The sequence below is a fragment of the Saccostrea echinata genome, unplaced genomic scaffold (genome assembly GCF_033153115.1).
Source record: "Saccostrea echinata isolate AGI-Se365-2 ecotype Australia unplaced genomic scaffold, CSIRO_AGI_Sech_v1 ptg000002l, whole genome shotgun sequence".
Classification (NCBI taxonomy): Eukaryota; Metazoa; Mollusca; class Bivalvia; order Ostreida; family Ostreidae; genus Saccostrea; species Saccostrea echinata.
In genome coordinates, this window is record NW_026889751.1 from 17,397,954 (window position 1) to 17,414,650 (window position 16,697).

Below are 16,697 nucleotides of genomic sequence, written 5' to 3' on the forward strand. Positions count from 1 at the left end.
AGTATTCGACAGAAGTCTTTTCTTTGGTCTAAGGATCATACAAATTGAAGCTACAGCCTTAATAGGCATAGGCTATCTCTTGACTTAGCAAATTTACTGGGGCGCAATTTTAACATCATTACCTCCTCCTTTAAAATGATAAAGATTGTCACACTTTGGGACAGAGCATTCAAAAATTCCCAATAATACATGTACATGTATAATTATATAATTGACTCTTGATTAACTACAACTGCACTCTGCTGCTAGCATAGTAAGGACAAAGTTAACAAACAAGAAATGTATAAATCTAGAAAAAAAAGTACCCATATATGTGTAAAGCTGATTTAACGTGTTAAATATGTATCTGGTGTCTGATAAAAGAATAGGCATTTTTATGGAAAAACAAACATAACAAAACACGCTCTATTTACATGTACATATGCAGTTGTACGAGGGGTTATTAAAAAGTTCGTGGATTGATGCGATAAAATTATTACTACTGTATAAAGGTTTTGCTTACAAAAGGGGTTTCCTTCTTAAGTATAGTCATGTTCAAGAATAATATTTTTCTGCTTACAAAACTTTGGCAATATAACGCTATAACAAGATGAACCAAACAAGTCTATTTAGACTCTGGAGCATAAGTGCAACTCTTACATAGGACGTCATGTGACGTCCAAGTATAGACTGAGTATTATGCTGTTTGATGAAATTAAAAAAGTGTAAGCTATTTAATGGTAAAGTTTGTTGATGATACCCAGAAATATATGTGTAAATACAGCTGTGCTCACACGAACATTTGCACCGTAAAACATATTAGTTTCAATATTTCAGAGCCATGGGTAAATGTTATCTCAGGCATGAAGAGAAAATTGGTCATCTCTTTGGTATGTATGGAAGATTTTTGGCGAGACATCCTGTCAAAGTCCTGGCCATCGCCATCACTGTTAACCTTCTTCTTGGATTAGGCATGCTTCGCTTTGAAGAAGAGACTGGAATCGAGCATATTTACACACCAATTAATAGCCAAGCCTCACAAGACAGGGATAGTTTGAAGGATGTATTCCCATGGAGTCCTGATTTCTATGTGCATAAAGGTTTTTCATTTTACTCAGAAGTGCTTATTTTAACCAAGGACAGAGGAAATATGTTGACGTCAGCATTTTTGGATGACGTAGCCTCTGTTGATAGATTTGTCCGCACCTCGATTTCGATTGCAATTTCTGAAAAGGAGTATAAATTCGAAGATCTGTGCGCTAAAGCAAATGACACTTGTGTAGTAGACGGTGACATTTTTTTAAGCAGTGATTTTAAGCAAATGATGTTGTCAAACAATATCACATTCCCAATATTCAAAGAAAAATCTCTTAGTTCTCTTCTGGCAAAATCGTCCACCTTGGATGGATTTCTGACATCTGCAATTGGAGTAAAACTCACATATCACCTCCTTAGCAAGTATTCAGAAGAATGGGAAAAGGCTTTCATTGAAGCTATTCCAGGTGCTATTGTGAATGTTTCAGAATTGGCTTTCTCGTATTCTTTGGCAGCAGATAATGAACTGAAAACCAACATAGAAGGAGACATAATTTTCTACTGTGTAACATTGTCGCTTATGCTGGCGTATGCATCAATAGCCACCTCTAAATTGAATTGTAATTTCATAGCAGACAGAGGTCTTCTTGGCCAAGCAGGGGTTCTAGCGGCCGTTCTGTCGATTTTATCTTCCTTTGGTTTTCTGAGTCTCATTGGAGTTAAATTCATTAGTATTGTTGGCGCTATGCCATTCCTTATCATAGGTAAGTAGACATAATATTCACACATTCTACTGAATTTTAGGTCATCTGAGTTATCTATTGCTATCTGTTTTGTCCTTTCTCGTGGGTTGCTCCATCCGTCGGTCGTAAACTTTCCTCTTCTTTTGAGTCCTTCAGGAACCAATTTCAACCAAAGGTGGTGTAATGGTTTGGGCAGTAGATGGCGGCCTGGTATCTCAATGGTTAGAGCACCTGACTAGTGATGCAAGGGTTCCGGGTTTGATTCCCAGTCAAGTCATACATTCTCTCCTTTCCTGTTACATTGGTACATAGCATCTTTGGGTAAAGGGAAACAAATATTGTGAATTTCAGTGCTCACCCCTCTCCCTTGTGCCTGAGAGATGTTAAAAAGTTAATGTAATCTTCCTAACTCCTGGATATCTGGCAGGAGACTGTTTGCATACTTAATCATAATACTGAGGAAACCAAATTTGAGAAATCCATGGCCCAAGGTTCGACTGGATCCTAGGGTTGGACAGTTAGTGAAATAAAATATTGAAAACATATTGTATCTTTAAAAAATCGTTTCTTTACTCATGGGCTTATATCTGGGAACATTGTTTGAATAAAGATTCAATGATGATTCAAAATAGGGTTTTTAGTCACATGAGACCAGAAATCCTTTTATAGGTGGGACTTCAGGTTCATTGATACTCTGATAAGACAGATAACTTTAACTGGTATAAATGACTATTATTGCTTGATAAAAAAAATTGAAGTAAATCTACTATTTCTGTCAAAATAAGGCCTCCCAAGATATGCTTAAATTTTGTATATTTTAATTATGAATTATAATTTTTTTAATAATTATAAGCATTAGGGAAATATTTTATATGAGTGGACAGAGGGATGATAAACCTTAAGTGGTCAGAGCCACAGAAACTCATGGTACTCAGGTGATCATCTAGGCTTATGGACCTTTAGGATACTGACACAATGATCCTGCTAGGGCAATTTTAATGTTAATCAACATGCATTTTTAGATTTATATAAACCTAATCTTTACAGGAATCGGTATCGATGACGTCTTTCTTCTTATGTCTGGCATAGCTGAAGCTGAATCGATAGACAGGTCCAGTGTATCGGATAGAGTTTACCACATGATGAAAACCAGTGGAGTTGCAATTACAATTACATCAATAACTGATTTTCTGGCCTTTTTAATCGGGGCCAGTTCAGTTTTTAGAAGTGTCAGAAACTTTTGCATTTACACAGGTAACTCAAATTTTGATTGGAATTTCGTGGTGTATGTGTTTTAAGGTATGTCACTCCTGACATTAGTTATATCAAGGATTTTTTTAGTAGTATATTTTAGATAACTTCTTATAGCATGACTCAAAATTGCAAAGAAAACTTGGGGTCAGTGTGCATCTTATTGAGCAAAGGTACAATAAACTTGACTTTTTCGCACTTAAATTGCAACATTTCGGTTTTTCACTTTAACCTTCATCCTATTTTAGCAGATGTAATCATGGCAATAAATATAACCTGATTTTATATAGTAAAACAGTTTGAAATATATTAAGTATTGAAAAATCCTGCAAATTAATGTGCGTAACTTATTGTGTGATCTTTTTGCACTGATAAAATTTCATATTTTGGATATAAAAAATCTAAACAGACAATAAAATGTTGTACATTCCTCATTTTACGTGAGTACTTAATATCGCGAAATGGCCCGTCGCGAGAACAATAATTCGCGAGTAGACGTTTGATCTAGATATTTTACATGCTTTTCAGCACCATAAAATTAATGATAATAATTTTTTATTTCGCGGGTATTGCTTCTCGCAAAATTACGCGATAATTAATTTCTCGCGTGCATTGTATACTAGTATTTGGGAATCTACAGTATTTTCTTGTATCTAGCTTTGAGTTGAGAGTATCGTGTATTTTCAAATTTTGAAAGAAAAAGTTGAGGCCATGAAGTAAATTTTGAGATATTGATCAAAACATGGGTTTTTCAGGCAAAAAGCAATATGTAAAATTTATATCTTGACTTCTTCAATATATTTCCATTTCTTGGCATAGTCTGCTGAATGAATGTGAAAACTTTGTTCTCTTGTTATAGAAATATTAATTGAAACCTATATTTAATATTCTTAGAATATAATACCGAAATCATTCTTGTTTCTTTATGATTTTGTGACCAGTTTTAAATCAAATAATGTATAAATTGCAGAAATGAAATATGTTATTAGAATTGAATAGCAATAAAAAGATTTGCAGTTAGAGGTTCTGACCAAACTTCTAAAAAGATACGATCGAGTGACATACTTAAGACAAACATCCGAGAGCTAATGTACAGTTCCATGTTAAATTAATTTTTTTTTTAATAAAAGACTAGTCATGAATTATCCATAATTTTGAACAAATAACCTTAAAAATCTCCCTTTTTTCTTTTTTTTAATTAACTAAATAATCTAAGATAATGTCAAAATTTCATAAAGTTTTGTTATCTATTGAAATTAATGTCAAACAACATTAGACAATAGCAGAAATGAACACGCAAAAAAAAAAAAATAGAATTAAAATCAAAACTGGATTGATCCCAATGAAAGTTTTGTATTTAAAAAATTGAATTTAAAATAATATTTTGCAAATCAAAGGTTATAGTTTTTAACTTAGATCTCCAATTTAACCAAGTTTTTGATTGAACACAAAAAATAAACCCTTTTGAAAAGATTTGTTCTTGCGCATTAATTGAAATCAATGTATAATTTGCTTTTTCAGGGGTATCCGTCCTGTTTTGCTACCTCAATCAAATAACAATTTTCTGTGCTTGCATAGTTATCAATGAAAGAAGGATTAAAAGCAATCGCCATTGTATAGTTTGCTGTTTAAAGACTAAGGACATGGACTCACTAAGGGAAGATGGAAAAACCGGATTGTCACTCTACGCATGCGCTGGATATGCACCAAAACGACGAGACGACGTTGACAGTCTTTTGGAGAGATATCCAAAAAGACTCATTCAAAAGATAATGAATTATACAGCGTTAAAGATTGCAATTATTTTCATTTTTGCAGTTTACTTAGGATTTTCTATTTATGGTGCCATTCATCTTGAAGAAGGTCTATCTCTTCGAAATCTTGCCCCAGAAGAGTCTTTCTATTTCAAATTCAACAGTTGGTTAGAAGATTACTTTACAAGAGAAATTGTTATGTCTTTTAATGTGAAAACTACCCAGACATATTCATCTTCGCGGACACAGGAAACCCTACAATCAGTGCTAACCAGAGCAAAGGAAGACAAAGACATCGATTCTTCTTTTGAAATAAACTGGCTAGCGGCATTTAAAAAATCACCATTGTATGTCAACTCCTCAGAGACTGCATTCGTTTCTGCTCTACAAACATTTTTGACAAATGCTCCTATTTACGCCAGTGATGTAGTAATTGACTCCTCTGGAACGAGTATTACATCCTCTCGATTTTTTCTGAAAACCAATAACATGAAGACTACAAATGATCAAGGTCAGATGATGTTGCGCATGCGAGAAGTGACTAAAGACTCTGATATTTCAATGATTGTGTATTCTCGTGCGTTTATGTACTTCGAACAGTTTATCCAAGTTCTTCCAAGCACCTTGCAAACTGTTGGAATCGCTTTTGTGGTTATAATAGCAGTTACAATCTTCTTCATGCCTCATCCAATCCTAATCGTCCTTGTCGGGGTAACACTAATGACTATCCTCCTTGGAGTGTTTGGGTTCATGTATTTCTGGGATATCTCTCTGAGCTCTATAACCATGATACACCTCGTCATGGCCGTGGGGTTTTCTGTCGATTTCAGTGCCCACATATGTCACGCTTATATTAATGTAGACGCAGACAACAGAGCCACAAAGGTTAACCTCGCTTTGGACAGATCCGGGGGACCAATATTTAACGCAGCGTTTTCCACACTTCTTGGTATCTCGGTCCTAGGATTTGCCAACAGCTATATCTTTGAAACGTTTGGCAAATTAATGTTTCTTGTTTTATTTTTCGGTTTGACTCATTCAGTTCTTTTAATTCCCATTGTGCTGTCATATATTGGACCTTTGAAACAAAAGAAGGAAGTCAAGAAAGATATAGAAATCTTCACCATACAAAAACAAAATTCAAATGCTTTATCTACTTGATTACAGAATAATTTGGTTATTTGTTTGTTTGTTTGTTTTGTTTTTGCATATTTTTTTAATTAACTCTCAGTTTGGAACATTTTACAAAGATCATAATTGTTTTCAATCATCTAAAGTATCATTAATATTTGTTATTGATATGTTTCTATCAAAATTTGTTTCAGTATTCATAATCAGTGTGACAATTATTAATCGTTTTTATCATTAAATTTGAAAAAAAAACGTTTTCTTAAATATTTTCTGCTGTTATATGACTCGGGTTAAGTCTCGATTACAAGTACAAATGACGAAAATACGAGGACTGTCCCAAAAATCGCGAACTTTTTAAATATTTTTTTGTTCCACTGATACCATAATGTTACATGTAAGAATTAACATGCATCATTACCAACATTTTTTCAATATTAGAAATTTCAACGAAATATCTCTATAAAAAACATTTTCCTCTTAGTTAAACCAGTCTAACATATAGGTGTCTTCGCAATACCAACGGCGTCAAAACGGTTGCTAATTTATGGCGTTTGAAAATGTGTCTAGGAATAGTGCCTCTTTTCTTTCGAATTACAAAGAGTTTTTTGAAGCAGAAATTCGACAATACATTGATTTTTAGTCGATGGCAAAATTAATTCTTTAAATAGAAAGCTTCAGAACTCTGATCATGAACTTCTGGAGTATTAAACGGCGATCCCCACGTATAAGGTCAAGCTCTTTACGTTTCAGTTTGTCATTTTTGGGGTCTACCAAGTGCCTCTACAGTCTAATAAGTAAAGTTTTCATGGAATCTCTTGTTTCAAGAACAAATGAGTGTCCAAGACATCTATGTGTGTCATTTTAATGTTTCCATCCCTTTTCCAGTATGAACAGGAGTTACAACCCGTTCAATACAATTCTGAATGATAATTTGGTGCGCTACACTTATGTCTAACTTCACCATTTTTTGCAATGTCTAACGGAAATGTATGCATATATAACGTCATATAATTGCCACATTTGATAATATATTAATTAATTTTTCAAAAATTAGTACTCCAGATCATAGAGTTTTTAATCGATGTACATTTTATCACATTATTGTTTCTACAATCTGGTAAGACCCAAAACATCCAGGACATTGCTATTTCTAAAAGTGAAGAAATGGCTCTGCGCCAACTACCGATATATATAACTTCCTTTAAATGCCGTTTCTAATCTTATATTATTAAGTAAAAATAAGGAAAATATCATTTCAAAACAATGTTCCAAAAATGAATAATTGTGGCCGGGTAGTTTATGAATTATTGCGTTTTGGGGACAACACTCGTATTTACCAAATAAACACATGCTTTCAAAGACGTACCATATAATATCGATTTAAGAATTTGATCGTTAAATATAATGAATCTTTTTTAAAAAACGTGTCCAGTAATATTGTACGAGTACTATAAATACATTTATATCGTGCATGTAATAATCTTTCAGTCCATGTAAAAATGTCAATCACGGTTTTTCCTGCGAGTTTTCCGTTTCGAATCTGAATACTGTATTTTATCCTTTTCACAATTACTTTTGAAAGAGAGACAATTCATAATGTGGCTTATCAGAAGAGTTTATATTTTATTTTTAAAGGATAATACAGTGTATTATCTGATACCAGGCAGGTTCTTGTACTCCTTAAGAGGAAATAATCAGGAATTGAGAATATCAGATCTGTTTTAACTCTTCCGGTATTTTTAACATAAGAATTCGAAAAAACGCAGAAAATCCGTCTAAGAATTCATGTTAAAATTAACCTTCCCCAAAGCATTCATGCATGACTTGAATTTTCTCAAATTACTCATTATTAATTTATTTTTTTTTTTAATTTTAAATTTCCCGATATGTTTGAAATGAATAAAAGTCCAGCATTCATATAGATATAAAATATGTGTGACATTTAATACATTATTATAAGTAAAAAACGTTTGTTGGATACATCATGAAACATATGTAACAGAAAAAAATCTGATTTAAATACAATTAATGAAATGAAAGGGTTATAATGTACCTGCAAAGCAATTATTTTCTGAAAGCTTTGATATGAATCAACTGTGATTGATTAAAACAATTTAAAGAAACTTCAATATCATGTCATTTTAAATTCTTTCAAATGTTATCTACATACATGCACTGTACATTTCACTTGTATTCCTGGTATATGAGATACAAACAATAAATATGTTTGGGGAAAAATTGTTCACTTTCCATTCCTCTGATGGGTCGCAAACAATAAATGATTGACAAACAACAGTACAAATGAACAAAGATACGTCACATTTTACGAGAGGGTTAGTACATTCAACCAACTCAGTAAACGAGAACATTTCAACCATACATAGTTAAGAGATCAGACATATATAAATTTGTTGAGAATGATTGATTGATTGATTGTATGTTGTTTTACGTCCTATTCGAGAATTTTTCACTCATATAAAGACGTCACCATATACCGGCGAAGGGCTTCAAATTTTGACCTTTACTCGGCACTTAGGGCCATTGAACAGTGAGGGATCTTTATCGTGCCAACGCCTGCCGTGACATGGGGCCTCGGTTTTTAAGGTATCATCCGAAAGACCCGCAATTTTCACTTCAAAATGCCGAGCGCATGGCGAAGGAACAGTTTGCTCCTATTTTTTATCGATTTAGATCAGTCGCGGCTGAGATTCGAACTCACGACCTTCCGATCACGGAGCGATTGAGCTACAGTGAACGGTCTGTTGAGGATGAGTTTCAACAAATGAGACCATGCTAGGTGTTTGATTTATAGGATGAATCAACACTATTTTTCATGCAACAAAAACAACTGCACCAAATATATCAATTCTGGATATGAGAACACAATGAAAATTATTCCATCTATAACAGGGTTATCCATCGTTTGAAATTTTACTGTGTTGCAGACTTTTCTTGAAACACGAATATTCGCCGCAATTTCGCGATGAAATTCGCAAATGAACCACTATTTATTATAATTACAAATTTATATACACACAACATTTTGAATCACTTATTCGTTACACAAATGCCATGGTAACCGACGTGCATATCAATAAAATTTAAAAAAAAAATAATGGATATTTTAAACAATTAGAATGTCTCCATAAAATAATGTACAAACATCAATTGAATGATTACAGACCGATGTTTGACTCACAGTGCCGACATAATTCTAGAGACATGGTTATGAAGTAAAGACATATACTTATAATAAATCTTTAAATTTAAAATAATGGTTATGAAGTAAAGACATATATTTATAATAAATCTTTAAATTTTAAAATAATATTTTAAAACGCAACTAGCAATTATACGATTACATGGAAGTGTGGAAAAAATTGTCTTTGTTCCTTCATGCGTAAAGTCCAGCGAGCTCGAGGGTCTAGAAGATTTTTGTTTGTTTGTTTATTTTCTTTAAGCCAAAGGCTCATCAGATTTTATACACAATATAGAGCATACAAAATAAAGCAAGGTGAAGCAAGACAAAGTGTCCTAATTAAGAGATAATTAAGTGCTCTCCCTTAAAAATTGAAAGACGGTAGATTTGTTTGATTAAAGTCAAGGTTAGAGAGAATTTATGTTCTGATTTTCTGATTATCACAGATCTTACTGTGTCGCAAAATTTTTACTATGTCGCACACATAAAATTTGAATCGTTACTGTGTCGGGGAAATTTTTACTGTGTCGGGACCGACACAGTAAAACAGCTCATGGAGAACCCTGTATCATCATCGTTATACATGTATAGTGAAATTGTTAATTTCCACTGTTATCAGATAGCAGCAACACTGGCGCAAATAAAGTACAAAGTAAAGGAATAAAAAGAATGAAGCCTGAAAAATTTGGAAAAAGCAAGATTAAAGCTGGAATAACCAAGATCAAAGCTGGAAAAACCAAGATCAAAGCTGGAAAAACCAAGATTAAACTTGGAAAAACCAAGATTATGGAATTTCCAGGAAAAAACCAACTTTAAGGTGGCAAAAATCAACTTTAAAGTAGGAAAAGCCAGCTTTAATTCAAAATTAAAAAACCCAAGATTAACATTGGAATTACCACCCTCAAAGTTGGAAAAAAAACAACTTAAAAGCTAAAATTTCCAACTGAAAAAAATGTTAGGTGTAACGTTGGCCGTACAGGTTGGCTATTTCTTAAATCTTTTATTATGTCGTCCATAACGCAAGTCGGGAAGACATATTGTTATCGCCAGACCTATTATTTTTTCCTAGCATTTCCTTGGAGAAGACTAGGACAACCCTAAAGACTTCTTTTCAAAATGACGATCAGCAACGATAGATATACGAAATATATTTTTATTTTTCAAAATGACTTCTGTTACCATGTAAACAAAACTACTAAACAAAATGAAACCTGCAAATTTAGAAAACACAAGAGGGCGGGGCTTTCTTATCACTCAGAATCATTTTCAATTTCTTTTTAAAATATGATTGTCTAACATATCCGATGTAGCTGTGACTTGTTTTTTGAATAAATTATCCATAGATTTTGAAAATATTCACAAATAATGTGTTTTATTTTTATAAATAACTTTTAAGTAGAAAAAAATTAAAATGTCTTAAAGATCTGTAAGTAAAATTTTGGAATGGCATTCCTCCTTAAATTCAGTAAAAGTTTAAGCCTTTAAAATAATGTTTAATTTCATGTTTTTTTTTTTTTTTCATGCCAGAATCCTGGTATTTTGTGGATGCAAAACGGTCAAATATGTTTGACGGCGCTTTTTTTTTTTTTTTTTTTTTTTTTTTTTTTTTTTTTTTTGTCGCGCGCTTAGGGTACTATTTCTTGTACTGTACCCCCCCCCCACCAAAAGCATGGCATTCGTAATTTAACCATATACTTTACTCCTGATTGTTACTTCATCTAACTTTCAATGGTCACAAACAGCCCTTTGTTGCCATGAAATGTCAGTTTCATAAAAAAAAATCACATTCCACCATATATGTTGGTTTCATGCTAAGTTTAAAAACAGAACTATCTGAATGCACAACTGAGGAAAACAAAATAAAGAGCCTTAAGAATCTTTTTTACATGTCCTAGTTTGAAATTTAAGAAAACAGGATTCCTCAGTATTAGGTACCTTTTTGTTATTCCACATCCTTTCAGTTTTGTTGAGTGTATAAAAGTCCAGGGACTCCATGAGCAAAGATTGATGTACTAGTACATGTATTAACGATTGGCTGGGCTTCTGAAAATTAAAAACTTTTATTTATTTTTTTTTTGTCAAGCAATTCGTATATGTGGGGTATATTTTGTTTATCATACAATTTGGCTACAAACATTAATAAGTAATTTAATCCACGTATTAGGTCTTCCGAAATGTTAAAAATCTGAAGCAGGTATCAGAATGTATCATTAATAGTTTTACGAGGAATATAAGAGGTAAACGAAATTCAGATCTTAAAATTTTGCACCACATTTTCAGTTTATGGAATTTTCGAAAGTATCCTTTATTTAAACAAACATAAATTACCTGTATCTTAATCATTTTTTTTAACAATTTAAATTTCAAATATGATAATTTATATGATAAAAATTCCATATATTTTAACAACTTTTTCAATAAAATGACATTTTTTTAAAATAAAAAAGTCAATATTTCAAATACTTTAACAATTAAATATGTTACTTCAACAGAATTTCTCAGATGATGTGAAAGTACGAGAGAAATCATAAATTCATAATTCTCGTCAGAATCAGATTTCATTAAAACTTTTAAAAATTTACTGGAGTGTGATTTAAACTTTAATTTCCCCTACAGCTTTTGTAAGTATTTTATAATAAATTACAACAGGAATACCAATTTTTCATCCGAAAGTAAGGTCAAATTATCAAGAAATAACAATAATATGATTATTATAGATGAACATGTATTGTCTCTAAATTGATACTTATGCTCTTGTTTTGTTGTTTCAATAACTAAAAACAAACAAGGAAAAAATAGAAATCTGTAAAAGCGTATCGATAATTATGTAATTAAACACGCATTCTGAGAGTATTGCATTAGCAATACTAGTTCCCTACCGGCAAGTGTAATCTAGTTCCCGTTTAAAATTGAAAATGCCATAATTCCGTCAAAAATCAATGAAGCGGAACGAAATGCAAACTCGATCTGTAATTCATCAAGATACACCCACATACCAAAATTCAGCTCAATATCGGCAAGCGTTTAGGGAAAAAAATGCGGAAAACCAAGTGGGACAGACTGACAGACAGACGGACGGACAGACTCAGAGGAAACCTATAGTCCTCCTCCAGGTTTCAGTGGTAGGGGACTAAAAAGAACACATAAAACAATGGTATGTGTGAAAAAAGTGTTGAATACGTACTTGATAGATTGTAAATGATTTATGGGTAATTGGTTGACCAAATGTTTACACGTTCTATTTAATACTAAATAACTGAAGAAAAATGCTCCTGCTTGTAAATATTACTGAAATTTTACATGTCTCAAAAAAATGCGACAGTCTGTAAACTAATAATATTTACATATTTCAGATTTGTACGTAACTGCTAGCATCGTCATAAAGAGAAAATTGGTAATTTCTTTGGAATGTATGGAAGATTTTTGGCGAGACATCCTGTTAAAGTCCTATCCATCGCCATCACTGTTAACCTTCTTCTTGGATTAGGCATGCTTCGCTTTGAAGAGGAGACTGGCGTTGAGAAGCTCTATACACCCGAGAATAGCCAAGCTTCACAAGACAGAGATTTTTTACATGACTTATGTCCTTGGAGCCCTGATTTCTATGTGAATGAAGGTTTTTCGTCCTACGCAGAAGTACTAATCTTAACCAAGGACAGAGGAAATATGTTGACGTCAGCATTCTTGGATGACGTTACCTCTTCTGATAGATTTGTTCGCACCTCGATCTCGATTTCAATTTCTGAAAAGGAGTATAAATTCGAAGATCTGTGTGCCAGAGCAGTAGGATCTTGTGTTGTAGACGGTAACATTTTTTTTAAGCAGTGACTTTAAGCAAAAGATGTTGTCAAACAATATTACATACCCAATATTCAAAGAAAAATCGCTAAGTTCTCTCCTTGCAAACCCATCCGCTTTAGATGGATACCTTACGTCTTCAATTGGAGTAAAACTTACATATCATCTCCTTAGCAAATATTCAAGAGAATGGGAAAAGGCTTTCATTGAAGCTATTCCAGCTGCTGCTGTGAATGTATCAGAATTGGCTTTCTCATATTCTTAGGCCGTTGATGACGAACTGAGGGAAAACATAGAAGGAGACATAATTTTCTACGTTACGACATTGCTACTTATGATGGTTTATGCATCCATTGCCACCTCAAAATTGAACTGTAATTTCATAGCAGGCAGGGCAGTCCTTGGCCAAGTAGGGGTTCTAGCTGTACTGTCTGTCTTGTCTTCCTTAGTTTTTTCGAGTCTCGTTGGAGTGAAATTCGTTAACATTGTGGGCGCTATGCCATTCCTTATCATAGGAAAGTAATCGTAGTATTCATACCCAGGAAGTTTTTTATCTAATTTAACTCTTTTGTTTAAATGACATTTCTTACAAAATAATACCGCTATAGAGTTGACCTTCATTGTACACTTCCAGATGGTGATCAGCATGTATTTGTTTAATAAACCAAATCTTTCAGGAATCGGTATAGACGATGTCTTCCTTCTAATATCTGGCATTGCTGATGCCGAATCGATAGTATACGGCCAGTGTATCGGATAGAATTTACTACATGATGAAAACTAGTGGAGTCGCAATTACCATTACATCAGTAACTGATATTCTAGCCTTTGTAATCGGTGCCAGTTCAGTTTTCATGAGTGTCAGAAATTTCTGCATTTACACAGGTAAGTCAGTGCTTTATATAACAATTTTGAATAAATTTTTCCTATTATATCACAAATGTAATAAGTTTCACCATAAACCTTGAAGAATGCTGAATCACACGCCGGAAACAGTTATGTCACCCGACGGAAACAGTTTTAACACCCTCTAGATCACTTTCACGTGTTTTTATGTTACGCATTTGTAGCTCGGGTTCGAGATGTAATGACGTCAGTTGCTAAGCAAATGTAAACAACGGAGCGTAATTCTAATGTCATGAAAGCATTTTGGATTATTTGTCTCGGTGACAGGAAAGTCCTGGAGTGTTATGTCAACCTCTGCCTTCGGCATCGGGTGACATAACACTCCAGGACTTTCCTGTCACCTTGGGGCAAACATTCTGGTATGTCACCCTCGAAGCCATCTGATATATGTATAATATTAGCTAAATTAAAATGTTGTTTTGTGCGTATATCTAACTTATATCGAATGTCAAAATGCATCATCTCAAGTACAATTGTTTCAATATTTTTTTTAAAATAATCTCTCGCATTTACATTAATATATATTGCAAACATAAAGCCTGCCAATTACGATATATGTTTTTGTACGTTTTATTGTGAGGTGAAAGCAAAGGATGTATGGTTTTATTTTCAAGATAATTTGTAAGATGCATTTTATTGGTTAACAAGCCGATAATTAACGAGACATAAGAACAAATAAATATCTCAACCTCTCTGGCAAAAATTTAAAAAAAACATTACGTCACGATAATTTAAGCACTAAGTATATTTTATCAAGAGTTTGTTACACATTGTAAGGATGTGGGTATTGAATTTATTTGGGTCAGATCTGCAAACACATCTTTCATAAGCACATAAAATTACTGTGAGTATAGTTTTGAAAATCAAAGATGTGCTGTATGCAAAAATGTTCATTGAAATCAATATTTTTTGTGCTGTTTCAGGTGTTTCCGTGCTTTTTTGTTACATCAATCAAATAACAATTTTCTGTGTATGCATAGTTATTAATGAGAAAAGGATTAAAAGCAATCCCCATTGTATGGTTTGCTGTGTAAAAACTAAAGACATAGACTCACTGAGGGAAGATGGAAAATCCGGATTATCACTCTTCGCATGCGCTGGATATGCACCGAAACGACGAGACGACGTTGACAGTCCTCTGGAGAAGTATCCCAAAAAACTAATTTAAATGATTATGATTCATTTTGTCTTAAAGATTTTAATCATAAATATTTTTTTAGTTTACCTAATATGTTCTATTTATGGAGCCATTCATCTCAAGGAGGGTCTATCCCTTCGAAAACTTGCTCCAAAAGACTCTATTTCAAATTCAACAGTTGGTTGGAAGATAACTTTACAAGAGAGATTTTTATGTCTTTTAATGTGAAAACTACCCAGACGTATTCATCTTCACTGAAACAAGAAACCCTGAAATCAGTTATAACTAAGGCAAAAGAAGATAAAGACATAGATTCTTCATTTGAACTTAACTGGCTTGCGACATTTGAAAAATCTTCATTGTATGTCAACTCATCGGAGACTGCATTCATTTCTGCTCTTCGAACATTTTTGACAAATAACCCAATTTACGCCAATGATGTAGTATTGGGCTCTTCTGGAACGAGTATTACAAACTCTAGATTCTTCCTGAAAACCAAAAACATGAAATCAACTATTGATCAAAGTCTGATGATGCTGCGCATGCGGGAAGTGACTAAAGATTCTGCAATTCCCATGATTGTGTATTCACATGCGTTTATTTACTTCGAACAGTTTATCCTATTTCTTCCAAGCACATTGCAAACTGTTGGAATCGCTATTGTTGTTATAATAGCAGTTACCATCTTCTTCATGCCTCATCCAATTTTAATCGCTCTTGTCGGGGCATCATTGATGACTATCCTCCTTGGAGTGTTTGGTTTCATGTATTTCTGAGACATCTCTCTAAGTTCCATAACTATGATACATCTCATCATGACTGTCGGATTTTCTGTCGATTTCAGTGCCCACATTTGTCATGCCTATCTTAATGAAGGTGCATACAACAGAGCAACTAAAGTTGACCTCGCCTTGGACAGATCTGGGGGACCTATATTTAACGGAGCGTTTTCCACACTTGTTGGTATTTCCGTCCTGGGATTTGCAGAAAGTTACATTTTCAAAACGTTCGGCAAGCTAATGTTTCTTGTAATATTTTTCGGACTGGCACATTCAGTTCTTTTGATTCCTGTTGTGTTATCATTTGTTGGACCATCGGAAGGTAAAATAGAAGCCAAAAAAGACATAGAAATCTACACCATACAAAGACAAAGTTCAATAACTAGTGTAACTAGTGCTAAAAATGAATAAAATAATAGAAAGGCACAGCGGTGTCTTACACATCTGCTTTATATTTCGATATTTTACTAAAGAAAGACATTGATGGCAAACAAACAAATTTAATGGTAAATCTGATGACCAAGTTTTCCATCGTCAGCTTTCCTTCCTACAACTGTTCTCACAATAGATAAAGGCGCATGTCTTTGACATCACAGAAACTGCTTTCTCAATAAAAATGAAACCTGCAAATTTTCATATTTTGTGATTAGTCATTACTTTGATGAAAATCCTTCTGATTCTACATACAAGTACTCGAGGTTGATATTAAAAATATGCCCGACTTCCTCATTGACAGTACGTATATAGTCTTTAGAGACCAGGTTTTCCAATAATTTGTTGGATTTCTGATGAACAATAATTGTGCTTTTATGTTTATGAGGCAGAATTTATTCAAAAACCTCTACATGAGGTTACTGTGGCCTTCAACTCCACGTTCAGATATATCGATGTGAAATGATAAGAAAAAAATCTTTTAATTTTTCCTTTGATCGATATATCAAAGAAAACTTGGACGGAAAACTCCATCAATGCGCGTTAATCCAT

At 33.4% G+C, this 16,697-nt stretch overlaps 1 protein-coding gene and 1 pseudogene across 1 annotated transcript; both read left to right on the forward strand.

The window, feature by feature from the left end:
• The first annotated feature begins 820 nt into the window (after positions 1-820).
• LOC133200808 (patched domain-containing protein 3-like) lies at positions 821-5,923 on the forward strand. Its single transcript, XM_061336627.1, has 3 exons — positions 821-1,778; positions 2,805-3,011; positions 4,530-5,923. The coding sequence occupies exons 1-3, from the start codon at positions 821-823 to the stop codon at positions 5,921-5,923; spliced, it is 2,559 nt and encodes an 852-aa protein (XP_061192611.1).
• Positions 5,924-11,569: 5,646 nt separating this feature from the next.
• LOC133178077 (patched domain-containing protein 3-like) lies at positions 11,570-16,124 on the forward strand (annotated as a pseudogene).
• The last annotated feature ends 573 nt before the right edge of the window (positions 16,125-16,697 follow it).

Coding starts and splice junctions, on each gene's coding strand:
- LOC133200808 (XM_061336627.1), top strand. CDS start 821: ATGGGTAAATGTTATCTCAGGCATGAAGAGAAAATTGGTCATCTCTTT. Junction 1,779..2,804: donor TATGCCATTCCTTATCATAG/GTAAGTAGACAT, acceptor TAATCTTTACAG/GAATCGGTATCGATGACGTC. Junction 3,012..4,529: donor AAACTTTTGCATTTACACAG/GTAACTCAAATT, acceptor TTGCTTTTTCAG/GGGTATCCGTCCTGTTTTGC.